Source organism: Chrysemys picta, chromosome 9 (genome assembly GCF_011386835.1).
Source record: "Chrysemys picta bellii isolate R12L10 chromosome 9, ASM1138683v2, whole genome shotgun sequence".
Lineage (NCBI taxonomy): Eukaryota > Metazoa > Chordata > Testudines > Emydidae > Chrysemys > Chrysemys picta.
In genome coordinates this window covers 42,670,180-42,687,418 of record NC_088799.1, presented here as the reverse complement: position 1 = coordinate 42,687,418, position 17,239 = coordinate 42,670,180, and the positions used below count along the sequence as shown (strand labels likewise).

At 37.3% G+C, this 17,239-nt stretch overlaps 1 protein-coding gene across 14 annotated transcripts in view; it reads right to left on the bottom strand.

Moving 5' to 3' along the window:
• The window catches only part of PIK3CB (phosphatidylinositol-4,5-bisphosphate 3-kinase catalytic subunit beta), a 211,793-nt gene that overhangs the window by 101,914 nt on the left and 92,640 nt on the right, over nt 1–17,239 (bottom strand). For 8 of the 14 annotated variants that reach the window (XM_065558075.1, XM_005282507.5, XM_005282508.5 and 5 more), the window contains 2 exons: nt 12,339–12,463; nt 6,490–6,673 (listed from right to left, as the gene is read on the bottom strand). In XM_065558075.1, coding sequence (XP_065414147.1) covers nt 6,490–6,642 — 153 coding nt within the window. In that variant the 5' untranslated portion in view covers nt 6,643–6,673; nt 12,339–12,463. The remainder of the gene's footprint in view (nt 1–6,489; nt 6,674–12,338; nt 12,464–17,239) is intronic. The other 6 variants (XM_065558079.1, XM_065558077.1, XM_042853566.2 and 3 more) reach the window with 1 other exon arrangement.

Genomic DNA, 17,239 nt, shown 5'->3' with positions numbered 1-17,239 from the left:
TGAGGGAAAATAAAAGGATGATCTTTGGAGCTCTGAAGTTTGCAACTGGGATTCCCTTGATTTTTGAGACCTGTAAAATATCAACACTAATCTCAGCTAGTTTGCTTCTGTAGTAAAGGAGGTTTCTAGCCCTCTCATTGTGGACAGCCTTCACAATATAAATAAAGCATTCAGGTAGAACGTATATATATATATATATATATACACACATACACACACACACACACACACACACACACACACACACACACACACACACACACACACACACACACACACCTTTTTTTAAATTTAATTTAAATTTATATATTTATTTTTAGGTTATTTTTAACAGGTGATACATGCACCTCTAACCCCCTGAAATGGCGCCTGAGACCAATTAAGGCCAGAGGTAGGAGAGAAGTGTTGCTTCAAATCATTTTGCTGGTCATTTTCTGGGTCCCTGCTCCAGCTTTGGAGAAATGCACTTTAAATCAAGATCAATTGAGCTGTCTCACTAGACGACCAAGTTAGTCCATGCATCTAATTTGAATAAAATAGGGCTATTGTTTATTTACAGTAAAGAAAGCTGGGTTTGAAAGACATCCAATTCTGTGTTGCTAGAAACAAAAGGTATGTTTCTCAAGTCTTCAACTGTTATGCTCTGCAATGTTTGCTTATATTCCACTAACACTTTTTGAGACTGGAATTAAGAATCTCCACTGAAGTTTCCATTGTAAAACACTTGCATGATTCTTTTGGCTATAGGGAAATTGCTCTTGACCTTCCAATACTGAATTTCCATCTTTATGTTTATCAGCCCTAGAGGCTGAGTTCTTCATATGGAAAACAGCACCAAAATGATTCAACTTTTTATAATTTAAGAAAAGCCACAAAAATGTTACTTTCAGTGCATTTTATGAAACACTTCAAGTTGATATGGAACAAAACATGAGTGCTCTTGGCACATACAATGCCACAGCTGTTTAATCAGTATAAATTTGTAAATGTTCTTCATATTTGTCAAGCATGGACAGACAAAAATAAATCCAATTACAAAAAGACTTTAAAGTGTATATTTTTGCACATCAAATATTAACAGCAGGCCTCTTTCAGGTGGCTTCATAATTACTTATTACTAAGACTTTATCCTCTCTCAAAATTGAATAAAAAAAAGAGGTGTTTAATACAATTAATGTTTTATTCAAAGGGCCAGATAGGAGAGGGAAACTTAACAAAATGAAGCCTTAAATGAATATATTTGAATTTGATGGCTGCAAGTCTCACTGGATGTAAATTAAATAGCCAGGGCTTGATTTATGAAGGAGGAACCTTGAGCTGTGTGCTTAAAATATGAGGGGAAAGGAGAGCACAGAATTAGCAGCCGAAAGGGTTAATGGGAGGTGTGGGGGTGGGAGGGAGATAGTATATTAAAACTAAAAGAAATTTAAGAAAATTTCATTATAAATTTAGAAACGAACAAAAATATCCATTTGTGATTTTACTGATATATATGAAAATTAAACAGGGCTTGAGTGAAAACAAAACTTCAATACATATCCAGTTTCCAACTGTCAGATGAACTACTTCAGAATTTTCTTCATTTTCTTAAAAGTTCTCCTGGCAAAACAATTCCCATATAATTTCAAAACTCAGACTATTTTAGGATCACTGATCCCTGGATTCACAAATCTGAAGTTGTGTGTCTTTTTTCATGTATTACAGTTAAAAACCACTATCTTCTTGCATAATTTTATTATCTACAATCTGTCTTGCACATTATCCAGAGAGATGGACAGCAGACTGGGATTCCATAGATTTGATTCAATTCCCAATAATGCCACAGACTGCCTGGGCGAGTCACAATCTCTATGGCCCCAATTCTTGACTGTCCTGTATTTTGTGTAGTCATGTACATCAGCGCAATGTGGGTGTATGATGCCTCCATTCTGATCTGTACATGTGTAAATGACTACACAAGGTGCAGGGCAACAGAGAACTAATGGCTCTATGGCTCAATTACCCCTTCTCTAAAAGGGAAGGGACCATCATGATCATCTAGTCTGACCTCCTCATTGTAGGCCACAGAACCTTACTCACCCACTCTTAATAGACCCTTTTTAGACTGCCACTGCACATTGAGTGGATGTTTTCAGAGAACTATTCACAATGACTCCAAGATCTCTTTCTTGAGTGGTAACAGCTAATTTAGACCCCATCATTCTATATGTATAGTTGGGATTATGTTTTCCAATATGTATTACTTTGCATTTTTCAACATTGAATTTCATCTGCCATCCATTGCCCAGTGACCCAGTTTTGTGATATCCTTTTGGAGCTCTTCGCAGTCTGCCTGGGACTTAACTATCGTGAGTAGTTTTGTATCATCTGCAAATTTTGCCACTCACTGTTTACCCCTTTTTCCAGATCATTTATAAGTATGCTGAATAGGACTAGTCCCAGTACAAACCTATGGGGGACACTACTATTTACCTCTCTCCATTCTGAAAACCGACCATTTATTCCTACTCTGTTTCCTATCTTTTAACCAGTCACCAATCCATGAGAGGACTTCCCTCTTATCCCATGACAGCTTACTTTGCTTAAGACCCTATGGTGAGGGACCTTATCAAAGGCTTCTTGAAAATCTAAGTACATTATATCCACTGCACCCCGTTGTTCACATGCTTGTTGACCCCCTCAAAGAATTGTTCACACTTCCCCAACAAGTTATGTTCATCTATGAGCCGGACAATTTTGTTCTTTACTATAGTTTCAACCAGTTTGTCCAGTACTGAAGTCAGGCTTACCGGCCTGTAATTGCCAGGATCACCTCTAGAGCTCTTTTTAAAAATTAGCCATCCTCCAGTCATTTGGTACAGAAGCTGATTTAAAGGATAGGTTACAAACTACAGTTAGTAGCTCTGCAATTTCACATTTGAGTTCCTTCAGAACTCTTGGGTTAATACCATCTGGTCCTGGTGACTTATTACTGTTTAATTTATCAGTTTGTTCCCAAAACTCCTCTAATGACGCTTCAATCTGGGACAGTTCCTCAGATCTGTCACCTAAAAAGAATGGCTCAGTTTTGGTAATCTCTCTCATAGCCTCAGCCGTGAAGACTGATGCAAAGAATTCATTTAGTTTCTCTCCAATGGCCTTAGTGTCATTGAGTGCTCCTTTAGCATCTCGACCGTCCAGTGGCCTCACTGATTATTTAGCAGGCTTCCTGCTTCTGATGTACTTAAAAAATTTTTGCTATTACTTTTTTGATTCTTTGGCAAGCTGTTCTTCAAATTCTTTTTTGGTCTTCCTAATGATATTTTTACACTTCATTTGCCAGAGTTTATGCTCCTTTCTATTTCCCTCACTAGGATTTAACTTCCACTTTTTAAAGGATGCCTTTCTGTCTCTCACTGCCTCTCTGTCTCTCATTAGCCAAGACGAGTAAGATAGGGTGCCCCAAGCAGCTAAAGAGTCCCCTTATTTTAAGCTCTGAGGCAAGATGGAGGAGGGAGGAGAACAGGAAGGGAACAGATGCATTCTATTGTAGATTTAGAAGCCCACTGAAAGTTTCAGACTGTGTCATTATTTAGGAATGAAGTCCATGGCAATCCTGCAGAGTTTGAGTGAAAAATATAATTTAAATGAAGTAAGGTGAAATGTTTCTTTCCACTCCTGAAACCATAAGCACTTGAAATTTGTAATCTGTAATTTGTATACTGGGTATTCCCTAGACACATGGAGAGTAAGGAGCCCCTCTACTTTACTGTTGGATCAAAGAGGCTCACTGAGTATCTCAAGTTAAAAGCTTTTTAATGCCTTTTTCTTGATCACCATCCTTATGGCCAAGGAACATTTACAACCATTTTAATAGTCTGACTCCTAGCAAAAGCAGACCAGATAACTAGGCCGTAACCTCCTCAGAGAAACAACTTCTATATCTGTATTGTACTCAATAAATAAAAGTAATCATAAAAGAGACAGTAGAGCTAAAGGAATAGGTTCATTTGTGCATCCATGATGACAACAAACATAGCACCTTGGGTTTCTTTGTGGATCTTCCAGCTGAGGATGTGGGTCTTTATCAGCCCTGCTTTAAAAGGATTGATACTGAAATCTCTAAGAAACAAACATAAAACCAATGTATGGGTAAGGTTTAGGCCTGTTAGTCCCTCTTTTAAAGAAGTCATCTACTGAGCTAGAGCACTTAGATATGCTACATCTCAACAGTCAAAATATGGCACCAAACTTAGGTTAGAAATTAGAATATTATATGAACTTCAGCTCCCTGGTACAAAATAAATCTGAAATCCCACCTAATAGTTTTTATACTTTATAAAAGCACAGTACAGTACCTATGCATGGATATCAGTAAAGAGGTCTCTTACAAGTCAGTTTTATGACCTTTGAGTTTAAGAATGCAAAAGACTGTTTTTGTACACACTTCCCTACCATGCATTCAATCTACTACTCCTTAAATGAAAGCAGATCAGCCCCATTGCTTCAAGTTAAAGAACAAAATAACTAGGAATGTTGGGAACCAGATTTTATTCTATTCATCCTTTTACAATTATGCAAGACATTCATTTGCTGGATGGACTGTTTACACCACTGTCTTTTGAAAAATAAAAATACAGTAATACATCCCAAAGTAATTAAAGACTTGGGGGAGGAAAAGGTAAAAGCCCTCTTTGATTTGAACAAACATTACAGGAACATTAAAACCAGCTGTTTCTAGAACACATGGGCAAGGATGTTCCAAGTTCATTACAGGAAAAAAAGCATTTAACACATTTAATAATCAAAGCTTTCACTCTCTTTACACTGATGCTCCAAATAAGACACTTCTAAGAACCCTCCAGAAATTACTACTACTGTCAATCAACATACTGGAACCCAGGGACCTTAGATGAAAAGAACACTGTTAAATGGAAATATTGTATGCGGTGTTCTTGTAGCCATGTTGACCAAAGGATATTAGAGAGACAAGGTGAGTGAGGGAACATTTTTCATTGGACCAACTTCTGTTGGTGAAAGAGAGAGCTTTTGAGCTTACAGCGTTGGTCCAATGAAAGGTACTACCTCACCCACCTTGTCTCTCTAAATGGAAATATTGTCAATATAAAAAAAACAGTTAAAATAGTTAAAATCAGACATTACACCTTCCTTTGAGTCCTCCAGAAAAGTTGGGGTTTTACAGTCATATTTACCTATGTTTACAATGGATGTCTCTCTTGTTTTTGTGTCACACACAAACAGCAAACTGAGTTACTACAGAGGAAACTGAATATGGGTATAAAATGCTGTTGATGCCTGAAACAATCTGAGAAAAATGGAAAACATTTTCTTTAACCTATTTTGCTTACAGTAATCTTAGGTGCAACTTTTGACGACAGGTAAAAAAAAATCAAACGTGTGATTTTTTTTTTTTTTAATTTAGCTGTATCCCTTAAAGAAAGTTATATTCACAATATACATACTCTTTGCTGAACCAACAGCTACACACACCTAAATGCATTGTTCCATTTTCCAAAGCCACAGCAAGACATGCTCACATTAGAGATCTAACTCAGATTTTCTACACTGCACACTCCATGTGTGCCTCCAAAATATATGCTAAATGAAAAATAAATTGTTTTATTACTTAAATAATATTAGCAGAAGTACTTTAAATCTTTATAGTCAAAACATGGTGTATGCCACAGAGAACTAAAACTAAAATCTGTGCAAGGCTCCAGGAGACAAATTCTGTTCTCAGTCACACCAATGTAGATCTTGAGTTACTCCACTGAAGTCAATGATGTAACTCCAAAGTATGGAGGTATAACTGGGAGTACCCTGGCCCCCGTGCTTCTATAGCAGACTAAATGAAACTTGCAGGATTTCTAAATTTAAAAAACCTCCATTTTGAGTTAAATATTAAAATAATATATTCAGTATAATAGCCCTTAAATATTCAAATAAATAACACAATTTAATTCAATTCATTTTGCAATGTTCTCACCCTTTCAGCCTTCAACTTAGATTTTTTTAAGGGTGGGTGAGACAATCTATGATGAAATTATACATTTGTCATGTAGAGAAGCTAAGGTTCTGGCTGATGATTAAGGGGTGGTTGGGGTTTTTAGTCCCTGAGAAGGCATAGGAAGAATTTTGGGGTTGCGAGATGGGCACAGCTAAATTCTGTCCTAAAATAATCAGCAGTGAAATAGTTAACGCTGACATTTAAATTGTCATCGTTAGATTTCAGAGGTAACACTCGATCAGAAGAATGGGAGCAGTTCACACTTTTTGGAGCTATTGTTTCATGCGGTCTACAGTCTAAGTAAGACATTGCACCAGTTTACATTTTATTCACTTTTTAAAGTTGCACTTTGGTTTCATAGACAGGAACAAGCTTCTAAAAACTTATTAGAAGAGCTTTAAATAACATTTAATATATAAAGTACTTCTCAACAAAATCAGTGATGGAGCTCATTTAAAATAGCAATCCAATCACTAATTTACCTGTTTAATATGGCAAATGGTGGCATCTCGAGGTACATCCAGGTTGATGTAGGTTCCAGTTGGGAGCAGGAAGTCCACAGAGATTAAGCCATCAGCTCCTATCTGTGAATCCACTGCCCAGATGTCCAGGATGTCTGTCATGGCAGGAGGCATTATGGAACCTGAATATCATAACCACATGGCCCTAGGAAAAAAAAACTCAGCATTTTATAGTCAGACATTTTAAATTCTTCTGAGATTTTGTATGGGTCTGCTTGCACAAATCATCTTTCAAGACTGGAGCCTAGGGGTTACCAATTGTGGTTGGACGTATTCCTGGAGGTTTCATCACATAACAAAGATTAACCTTTAATTAAAGGTTAATCTTTAATTTCTGGAGGGTTGGCAACCCTACTGGAGCCTGAGATGCCTGATACTGCAAATATATGCAAGTAATCAACTTTGTAGGCTGGTACTCCTATTCATCTCAGAGACTACACAAGTGACTAACGGTACTTCTTTGTGGTTGTAGGATCAAGGCCTAAATTACCAACTACGATTAATTACATATACACATTTTTCACTAATTTACCTACCTACCAACCTCTGTTTAAAGTAGTGGTCAAAAACTTGTACAGACTTAAAATGGTTAAAATACCAAATGAATAGGAAAATGGACCAAACAAAACTGTTTATATATCTGAATATACGGTAGCATGTATATTCTAATGAAATGTATGTTCTACTGCATTCTATTATGTTATCAGGAATGATCATAAAGGTTTACATATTTCTGCAATATTTAAAGTCTCAACTAATTCCAATCTATTCTAGGTAGGTGTTCACAACCATAATAATAATAATAATAATAAAGTACATATTTGTACTAATAAGATCCTAAATATTACTGGGAATATTTCTGAGCTATCAAATCTAAGATTATAGAAATTAACATAAAATGTGGTGTTCACATGTATATAAGTTAAAAATGTACAGATTAAGAAATCAATTACATTCATAGTATGTGTGATATTGAATAAAAGCACAAGAATGGAATATTTAATTTTTTCCTATTGAACTAATGAAAAACTATTAATATGAGGAACTGCAACATTAGTGGAGTAAAAAACACTGCTTTTGAGTTGCATATAAAGAAATGTGTAAATTGAAAATATTTTCTAACTGATTTGATTAACACTATATTCAAAACTGGTAGTAAAATGTGTGACATTTAAAATCAAAGTTTAAGTTGTCATTTTCAGACATCTTAAACATAATAAAATGACAAATTCTGAGTTAGATAAATGAAATCTCCCCTCCCCCCCCCCCAAACACATCTACTTTCAACATTTCCTAAAACAATATTTTTAATGCAGGTAAAATGCATGCTGTACATACAATGTTCAGCAATATAGAAATACAAAAACAAAGCACATCTCTCTTCAAATACTTTTTATATTTAACAAGCTTACACTGCCTGCTACCTACTCACAAATAGAGTGATTAAGGATTATAAAATCAACATGTTCATAAGTCTATAAAACTCCTTATTGGGGTTTAATGTTGTTTTTGTCTAGGGGCAGGAATCTCCTACTCTATCTTTGGGAGGGTGATAGAGTTCTCATTTGCTATGAAACCAGCTAATTACCACACCTAATTGCACTGACTAAACAACAAAAGAAACTCACACACAATCAACACCAATATGAATCAGTTCAGTTAGTTCTTTCTGCTTGATTTCCCCGGCTTTGTACTCTTAGGCCTGGTCTACACTGGGGTGGGGGATCAATCTAAGTTACACAACTTCAGCGACGTGAATAACGTAGCTGAAGTCGACATACTTAGATCAACTTACCGTGGTGTCTTCACTACGGTGAGTCAACTGCTGCCGCTCCCCCGTTAACTCTGCCTGCGCCTCTCACCAAGCTGGAGTACAGGAGTCGACGGGCGAGTGCTCGGGGATCGATTTATCGCGTCTAGACTAGATGCAATAAATCGATCCCCGCTGGATCGTTCGCTGCACGCCGATCTGGCCGGTAGTGAAGACATATCCTCAGTCTCTTTCTCACCCTCCCAACAGTCCCGCCAGTTCTTCTCATCCCCAAATTCTATCTTTCCATCAACCCCACCTCCACCCATACACTACCCCTTCTATCTTCCTCAAAAGCATCACAGCATTCAACATTACCCTCCAGTTGAGGAAGGCTGGAGGATGCTCCCTCCAGACCCAGTCAACGGTGCTCCATTTACTATAGGGTGGGGAGGGTCACAAGACTGCAGAAAAGCACTCCTTCATAGACAAAATAAGCTGCCTTTGTAGCACTCCAAACCTTTTTATCCAACAATATGAGATGAGGCAATCACGGTCCGTCCAAGATTAAATAAAATCTGGTACTAGCAATCTAGTCACATCTCCTCTGCTTTTATCCTTCTTTCCCTGCTCCTTGTTTCTGCTCTGTACTTTGGGATCAGACCTGTATTATTTCACCACTAAGCACTTCCACTTCTCCTGCTGATGTTGTAGTAGGATTTCAACTTTAAGGATATCGGTTTTACTCAGCTGCTGCGCCTTCTGGGAGCCACAGAAGTGCTATGTGCAAGAGCAGCAGACTCAAGTGCGATCCTCTTCTGATACACTTATGTACAGGGAAATTAAAAACAAAATGCAGCAACTGCAATGAAATCAAATTGCTGACTATTGCAGTTTAACAAGTCTACCTTTGATGTAGTGTCTTGCTGACATGGTATTCACGTTTTGCTGTAACCCTATTACCAAAAAAAAAAAAAAAGTCCCTCCTGGATGTTGGGATGTAAAATGTTAACTGGTAAGAATTAGTCTTAACGATTAACCCGCCTTAACCGTTAACCCCTGTGCCGCGCCGAGTGGCCCCAACCCCAGCCACCCCAGCCCTTTAATCGGTTAACCATTTAAATATTTTTAATCATTTAAACAGTTACATTTTTAAATGGTATTTACATCCTACCTGGAAGTAAAGGTACCTATACATGTAGGTACATCCAGAAGCAGTATATTATAGTTTGCCACTTATTTGTCAGTCATGTAATCAAATTACAGATAAATAATAGTTATACTGTGTGTCAGACTTCATAAACACCCATGGGCTCATGGAATACATATCTGCACCCACATCTCAAAAAACAAGTTAGTTAGTTACAGTACAGTACAGGTAAGTAACAGATTTTTCGTCAAGTGGCTGCAGGACTTTATTCCACACAGGTGACTCACAGACAGTAATGGAAGGAGGTGGGGCTTGGAGTCAACTTAAATAGCAACTGAAGTACTGCAAGCCTGGCTTGACATGAGCAATTGGACGTGGTTAAGGTCTCATTTCTTGGTGGACAGGATTAGGGAGGTAAATGGATCAGCAGGCTAGAAACAAAATGTCTGAACTAGCTAAAATAAGGGGGAGTAGCCAGGGAAACATTTACAATAGATAAAATAAGCCTGGGACATAAGATGAGGTGAAGAATAAAGTTGAATATGGACATTGAATGGACAGAGCATGCTGTGTACAGGGAATGGTTTCTGCGAGCAGTCCAGCTATATTCACTTCTTGGACCAGATCCTGTGCTCCACTTAGGAGTGAATCAAGAATTGCCTTTCCTCTTGAGGGTTCCAGGACTAGCTGTTCCAAGAAGCAGTCATTTAAAGTGTCAAGAAACTTTACTTCTGCATCCTGTCCTGAGGTGACACATATCCAGTCAATATAGGGATAGCTGAAATCCCCCATTGTTGATTTTTTTATTTGTATAGCCTCTCTAATCTCCCTGAGCATTTCACAGTCACTATCACCATCCTGGTCAGGTGGTCGGTAACATATCCCTACTGCTATGTTTTTATTATTATAGATTGGGATTACTATCTATAGAGATTCTATGGTATAGTTTGGTTCATTTAAGATTTTTACTTCATTTGATTCTATGCTTTCTTTCACGTATAGTGCCACTCCCCTACCAGCACAACCTGTTCTGTCCTTTCAATATATTTTGTACCCTGGTATTACTGTGTCCTATTGATTATTCTCACCCCACTAATTTTCTGTGATGCCTATTATACCAATATCCTCATTTAATACGAGGCACTCTAGTTCACCCATCTTGTTATTTAGATTTTTAGCATTTGTATATAAGCACTTTAAAAACTTGTCACTTTTTAGCTGTCTGCCATTACATGATTTAATTGAATGGGACTCTTTCATTTGACTGTTTCTCATCAGATCGTACCCATATTTTATCATCTTCCATCCTCTCCTCCTTACTAGCACATAGAGAATCTCCATTAATAGATCCTCCCCTAAGGGATGTCTCTGTCCAAACCACATGCTCCTATGCACTTGTCCCCCAGCCCTTAAAATTAAAAAGGTTGCAGAGCAGTTTTTAAACTAAGTGCTAGCAATCTGGTACCATTTTGGTTTAGGTGGAGCCCATCAGTTTAGGTCTTTAGTACATTTTCTAAAAAGATAATTCAAAGCTAGGAGATGGCATACAAGGATTGCAAAGTTTAGTGCTGCAGTCACACTTACTTCTTGCGATAGTCTAGGTTCTGATCCAGTGAAAGTTCTGTCTCCTACAATCATGAGTCTTCCCCCTATCAGTTGACAATTATGTTCCAAGGCAATTTAGCTGCCACGGGAGGTAATGGTTGTAAAAGGAGAAAAGCTCTCTTCAGTAGCTAGAGACTAACTTATGGAGGACTTTGGCTAACATACAGAGACTTTAAACTGTATTCTATTCAACAGTGAATCACTACTGACAGTGGAGCACTGATGGTTATACTCATGGCAACCTATTCTACTGAGCAGATGCACTACTGTATTTTGTACAAACTGGACTGTTTCAGGAGTTGTGGCTCCATTCCTAAATACATGCGAGTTACAACAGTCAAGCCTGTGTGTGATCAATCTTCATGGCTAGGTCCATGTAGGACAGCATTGAACACAATCTTCTGGCCCATCACAGATGATAGTGGGCATTTTTTGGCACTATGGCTATTTGGGTATCCAATATCACTTTCGAGTCCAGAAGGACCATAAAGCTGTAGGGCTATTTAACTCAAATGCAGAAGCCCTTTGATAAATCAAGCATGTTACAAAGGAGCCGCTCTCTTACCAGTGTCACCTAAATTCAACTTTAGACAACTGCCCTTCAACCATATTCGGATTTTGGCTAAGCATGGAGAAAGCTGGAAGATGGTGCTGTTCCTGTTTAATCTAACAGATGTAGAGCTGGATGTTGCCTGCATGCTGCTAGCACTTCAGTTTGTGTGGCCTAAGGAGGTCTTCCAATGGCTTCATCTATCAGTAAATGATAAATACAAGGGAAGACACTTGTGGGTATCAGAAGGTGAGGGGCTTTGGGAGTGAAGAAACAGTTGCCCATTATGACCTGCTCGGTTCAGTCAGAAAGAAAAGGATTGGAGCCATTTCAGAAGGTTTCTGTTCATCTCTGCATCTTCTATATGGAACCACAAAAATCTAATGGTTAGAGACAGCCTGCATCAAACTAAAGATTCAGATTTAGTAACATTTTGCTTGTGGTCACTGAGATGGAGTAGCAGGGTTCACCTTAAAGACAAGTAGCCTTCATTTATAACTTTTAGGAACACAAATGCTTTCAAAGCAAATATTTTTTCCTCGACTGAAGACCAGCAAAAAACCTAGGAACTCCCATTTTCATTCTGGAATTTTTCTTTCATTTCTTGTATATGATTTCCAATCAGCTGGTCCTCAAAGCAAATCCATGTTGACTGAGATCATGTTAAAATTAAAACATGTAGAAAAACTAAGTAGTTCCCAAGAATGGAATTGGTGCCAGCATGAACATATTTAACATTAATAAGATTCACTTACCTATGTCAAGTGGAAAGTTTGCCCTGACAACTGAGATTTTAAGCTTTTTTCTTTGAAGAAAGTTACATTTCAAGCACCTCTGGTTGCGAAGACAAACTTTTCAATATTAATATGAGATATCAGTTCTGAAAAAAAAATTGAGGGAAATTAATACTTTAAATGCATTAAGTTTTAAAATGAATTTTTTTCAATATTGTGAATTGTCTAGTATTTGTGTCTCCCCATTCAATCACTCTCACCGTAACTGTCTCTAGCATGTTATGCCGTAACTGGCAATTGCCCTGATTTTTAGTGACAGGAAATTCACTTGAGCAACCTTCGCTCTAATTTAACAAAGTTATATTTGTTCTACATCACACACATCCCCTAAGTCTGCTTAGAAGTGTTGCTTGTTGGGGTAGTCATAAAGGAAGTGAAATCTCTATTGTCAGGCATTGGTTCTGGTATACGTACTGCAGCAAAACAAATTAATTTAATCAGCCGCAGTAGGGATGGAGAGGGAGACGGGGGTCACTCCATTTCAATTTGAAACATGAAATTTAAAAACCAAACATTTTGTTCCCCCCTCCCCTTTTTTGTTAAAGATGAACTAGATTAGTTCGTAATTACAGAACTCATTCTGATACTGTGACCAATATTCAAATAGTGATATTCAATAAAGATATGGGACTGATTTAATTTGACTAAATATTTTGTAATCAAGAAAAAACATACAACAAAAACCCCTAATGTACTTATTTGGGATCTTTTTCTGATTTCTGACATTCAATGTAAATTAGCAGAAACCTTTCAGGTTCCATTCATATTTTTGGTTAAAACTAGAAATTACCTATGTTAATCTGTAGTTTGGAACATTTCAAGAAGCCAGGATGCAAACTTTAACACAACTAAGCACTCATTTAGTGAGATGTTTACTTAACATTTTGTTCATTAGTGAAATAGATTAGTGTCTTTTAGAAACAATATCCAATCATGATTCTAGTTCTGCCACTAGCTGACATCATAAAGGTCAAGGGAACAGTACTGGTCACAAACATGGGACTGCTGTGAGAATGAGTCATGGGCCAAACTGTATAACATGTGGTGACTAACGAACAACCCTCACATCTAGTAACTGAAATTGTGCCAAGAAGACATCCGGATGGCAAAGGGAACCATGAGAAGCATTTAAGAGATTTCAGCTAAAGGAAAAAAGTGCCATTTCAGGCTCCTAAACTCAAAACTATTCATGTCTACTGTCATTGTAAAAACCATTTATCATACAAAAGGAGGAAGTAATTAAGGCAGCAGTTAATCTTGGTGTTTCTAGTATCTAGTTAAAGATTATTTTAATTTAGCAGAAGCACAGCTCAATATTATATACCCTTTGAAGTTACAAGTTGTGATTTTGCTAGATAACAAATATTTTCCTATGTAAAGTGCAGTTCTCTGAAATGAGTGTTTTTTTAAAAAAAGAAGTACTTCGGTGTTTCATATTTATGTGTCTCAGTAATTTTAGATCAAATTTGGTCAGTTTGCAAGGTCTGTCTGTCTTAAATTCTACCAACCCTAGAGACTCACCCAAGGATCTAAAAACTGAACAAGGTTAATTCCTGTCAGCTGATCACCAACAGTAATAAAGATGCTGAAAGTCAAATTATGTCTTGATTATATCTGTATAACCATATTATGCTCTCATTTACATTGGAGTTGCACTGAAAGGCTGCACTGGTTGTACCTGGAAGGCATAATTTGACCTGCAGAATCTTTATTATTGGTGATGGACCAGTTGTAAAGAACCCATCTTGAGTTTCGGATCCCAGGCTGAGATTTATAGCAGTATCAGCTAGGGGAAAAAAAGTAACTTGTTAACTGAGCAAATTTGAACTATAATCATTTAAACCCAAACATGGGACAGTAAGTCTAGCAATAACATAACAGCTAATCTGTTGTATTGAACAAGACAGCTATTTTAGTGAAATTTTTGTTCTCTAAAAATACACTTCTCAGTAGATTTCCACATTTGGGTCTGTGTTTCAAGCACGAGACCAGGTTGGAACACCAACAGCTTCAAAGTTTTCAGTCTCTGAGGAATCTTGTAAAGTCATTTGAGCACCCTTCCAGTTGGTGCCACGGGCTGCCCTCATTCCTACCACAGCCAGTTCTTTTGAAAAGCAGGAGGGAACTCCTAAATAAAAGCTGATTAAAATATAAGTGTACACAAAAAAGGTAAAGCACTGAAATGTATATCCTCAGAGAACAAGTATTACAGGTAAGGAATATTTTGGCCAAGGGAACCATAAGCAGAGCTATATATATAGTTCCAAGTGACAGAGGATCTAATCTCTTTCATGGACATCCACAGATGAGGATGCTGCTCATGGATTAGATCTGCTCTTTTGACTACAACAGGAATAGTTTAGGCTTCTTTATTACATTTCCTTTCTCCTGGACTCTGGCAGCTTCATTCTGCCACCACCTGACAGAGAATGGGGTTACTCTCACTGCTCACTACAATGGGAAGAAGTAGAGTGAGAATCTTTTCTCTCAAACCAATGGGAAAATACAATGATTTTTAAAAAAAAATATTCTCTACCTGTTGTGACATTTGTCACAGGGTGACCTGACCCGCTAAGATGTATGCGGCTCAGCCTCACACCTGTGCCAGGTATAGCCTGCTTCCCCAGGTAAAGGAAATCATTCCAGGGGTAACACAATGGGAATCTGTGGCTCACTAACCAGGCCTTTTGGGAAAATATAAAAGGCAATCTGAATTCAGTTAGGGACAAGCAGGTAGTCCAGCAGGGAATCTGAAGGGTATCGAGGGTCAGGGAGGGGACCAGGGGAGAGACTCTCCACACCAACCACAGGAAAGGCTTGGCAGGAGCTACCTGCAGGGAGAGGCAGGAACAAAAAAACTTTTAAGATGGGAGTAATGAATCAGTGAACCTGTAGGAAGCTGGAAATTTCTAGGTTTAAAATTCAATTGTTCTGATAGTAAACCTGTCCCCAGGAGGAGAGAGGAATTAGAAAGTACCAAAAGTGGTGGTTTCATTTGGCTGCAGAAGTAGAGAAACTGATGCAGCGGCAAAGTCCAAAAACAACCTTCCTTTTAGAGCAGCCTGCAGATCCTGGGTGCTGAATCTGTATCCCCTTCCAATTCTCTCAGTGTGTTTGTATGTGTCAAAGTGGTCTAGCCCAGCTTGCCATTTTATCACACCTCCACTGTTTCCCTCAGGAATGTTTCAGATGCCAACATAGGTAAAGGAAGGAATTCCTCTGTTTTCGTCTGGAGAGAGCATACTTAAAAAGTTAATTCTGGAACAAATTAGGGCACTGACCATGAAAAAAAAAAATCAAGAAACAAAGATTGGAGTCTACATTTTGTTTAAGTCATTTCATCTTCCATTATTTATACATCCACCAAAAAGTGGACATCACAAAATATATGGTTGTTTTTATATTATCCTAATCATCATCAAATGCAGCGTCTCATCTTTATGAAACCATCTAGTAAGCTAAACGCTATATATATAGCACCACAATACACTAAAAACATGCTTTTAGTACAGTATGATTATGTTTAATTGGTTTCCAATATTTAACAACTTTCTATCAAAGGTAACTGTAGACAGTTTTAAAACTGAATAGTTAAAACTTGATTCACAAAAGTAAATATATTTTGTGCCAACTTTATCTTTCCCCAAAGTAATTACCTACATTTCCTTCTGAAAACAGTAATCTTAAAAAGAAAAAAAATATACCTATGCTTTCAGCAATCTTTGGAGGTTTTTCAGGGGGGAAAAAAAACTTTTTTTTTTTTTAAATCTCTAAAAGGGAAGGAAGGCTGCATTTATTTTCATTAAGAAAGTAAAGAATTCTACTCTTGCACATGTGCCATAGAACAAGACCAGAGAGTCTAAAATGCAGCTAAGGTTAGATAAATTTTTAAAAAGTAATTCTAATGAATGAATAACTGCAAAGCTTTCAAGTTGTGTTATGAAAGTTTTGGATAACAGCTGGGTTTAGCTACAACCAGAAAAATTTGCCCCCTAAGGAATGGCATAATGAAGAATAAAGCAATTCAATTCAAGGTCTCAATTCTGCAAAGATCATACACATGCTTAACTTTTAAATATTTTTAGTAATTAAACAGTCTTATTGAGGTCAGCAGGGTTACTCCTGGGATAAAGTGTTTAAAGCTTTGCAGGAAGCAGGTTCAATATTGCAAAGGAGAAATGCAAGTCTTCTACCTCGTAATCTGAATGAGCTTTGTGATGTAGCAACATTATGTACATCAAAATAGTATGGTAAATGTACACAAAATTATTGTTCTCACTAACATTAACACATGGTAGAGACCTTTTTATGAAGCATTAAGAGAAAAATCATCAGTACTAACTAATCCTAAATATTAGAATGCTAACTGCTTCCAGAATAATAATTTCATCCTGAACTATCTTGGACTGAATGGTACTCTGAGGCCAAAAGCTGAACTATGAGTTTATTATAAATCAGGGTATGATTCTTACATGTTTAATAAGAAGCAGTATCATATTACTACACTAAAAGTTATAATTAAAAATTTCCCATCCCAGCACATCCTTAAGTTCAGAGAGGCTTTGTCTCAGAGTAATGTCTATATATTGTTTACACTATGTTTAAAAATTGAATTAGGAAAGTGTTGCCATTCATCCAATTTAAGCACAAATATTGGATAGCTATTCTGGGGACAAGAACTTTGTTGGCCTGTAGGGATGAGAGTGTGAGAGAAGCATGGGATGGAGAAACAGAAATGAGTCAAATAATTTAATTTATCATTTTTATTAAACACTTTCCCTTTCAGTAGTCTGACAATCCTACATATTTTTTTTAAAATAATTATCAGCAGAAGACTATAGTCAATGAGAAACATCTTGCAC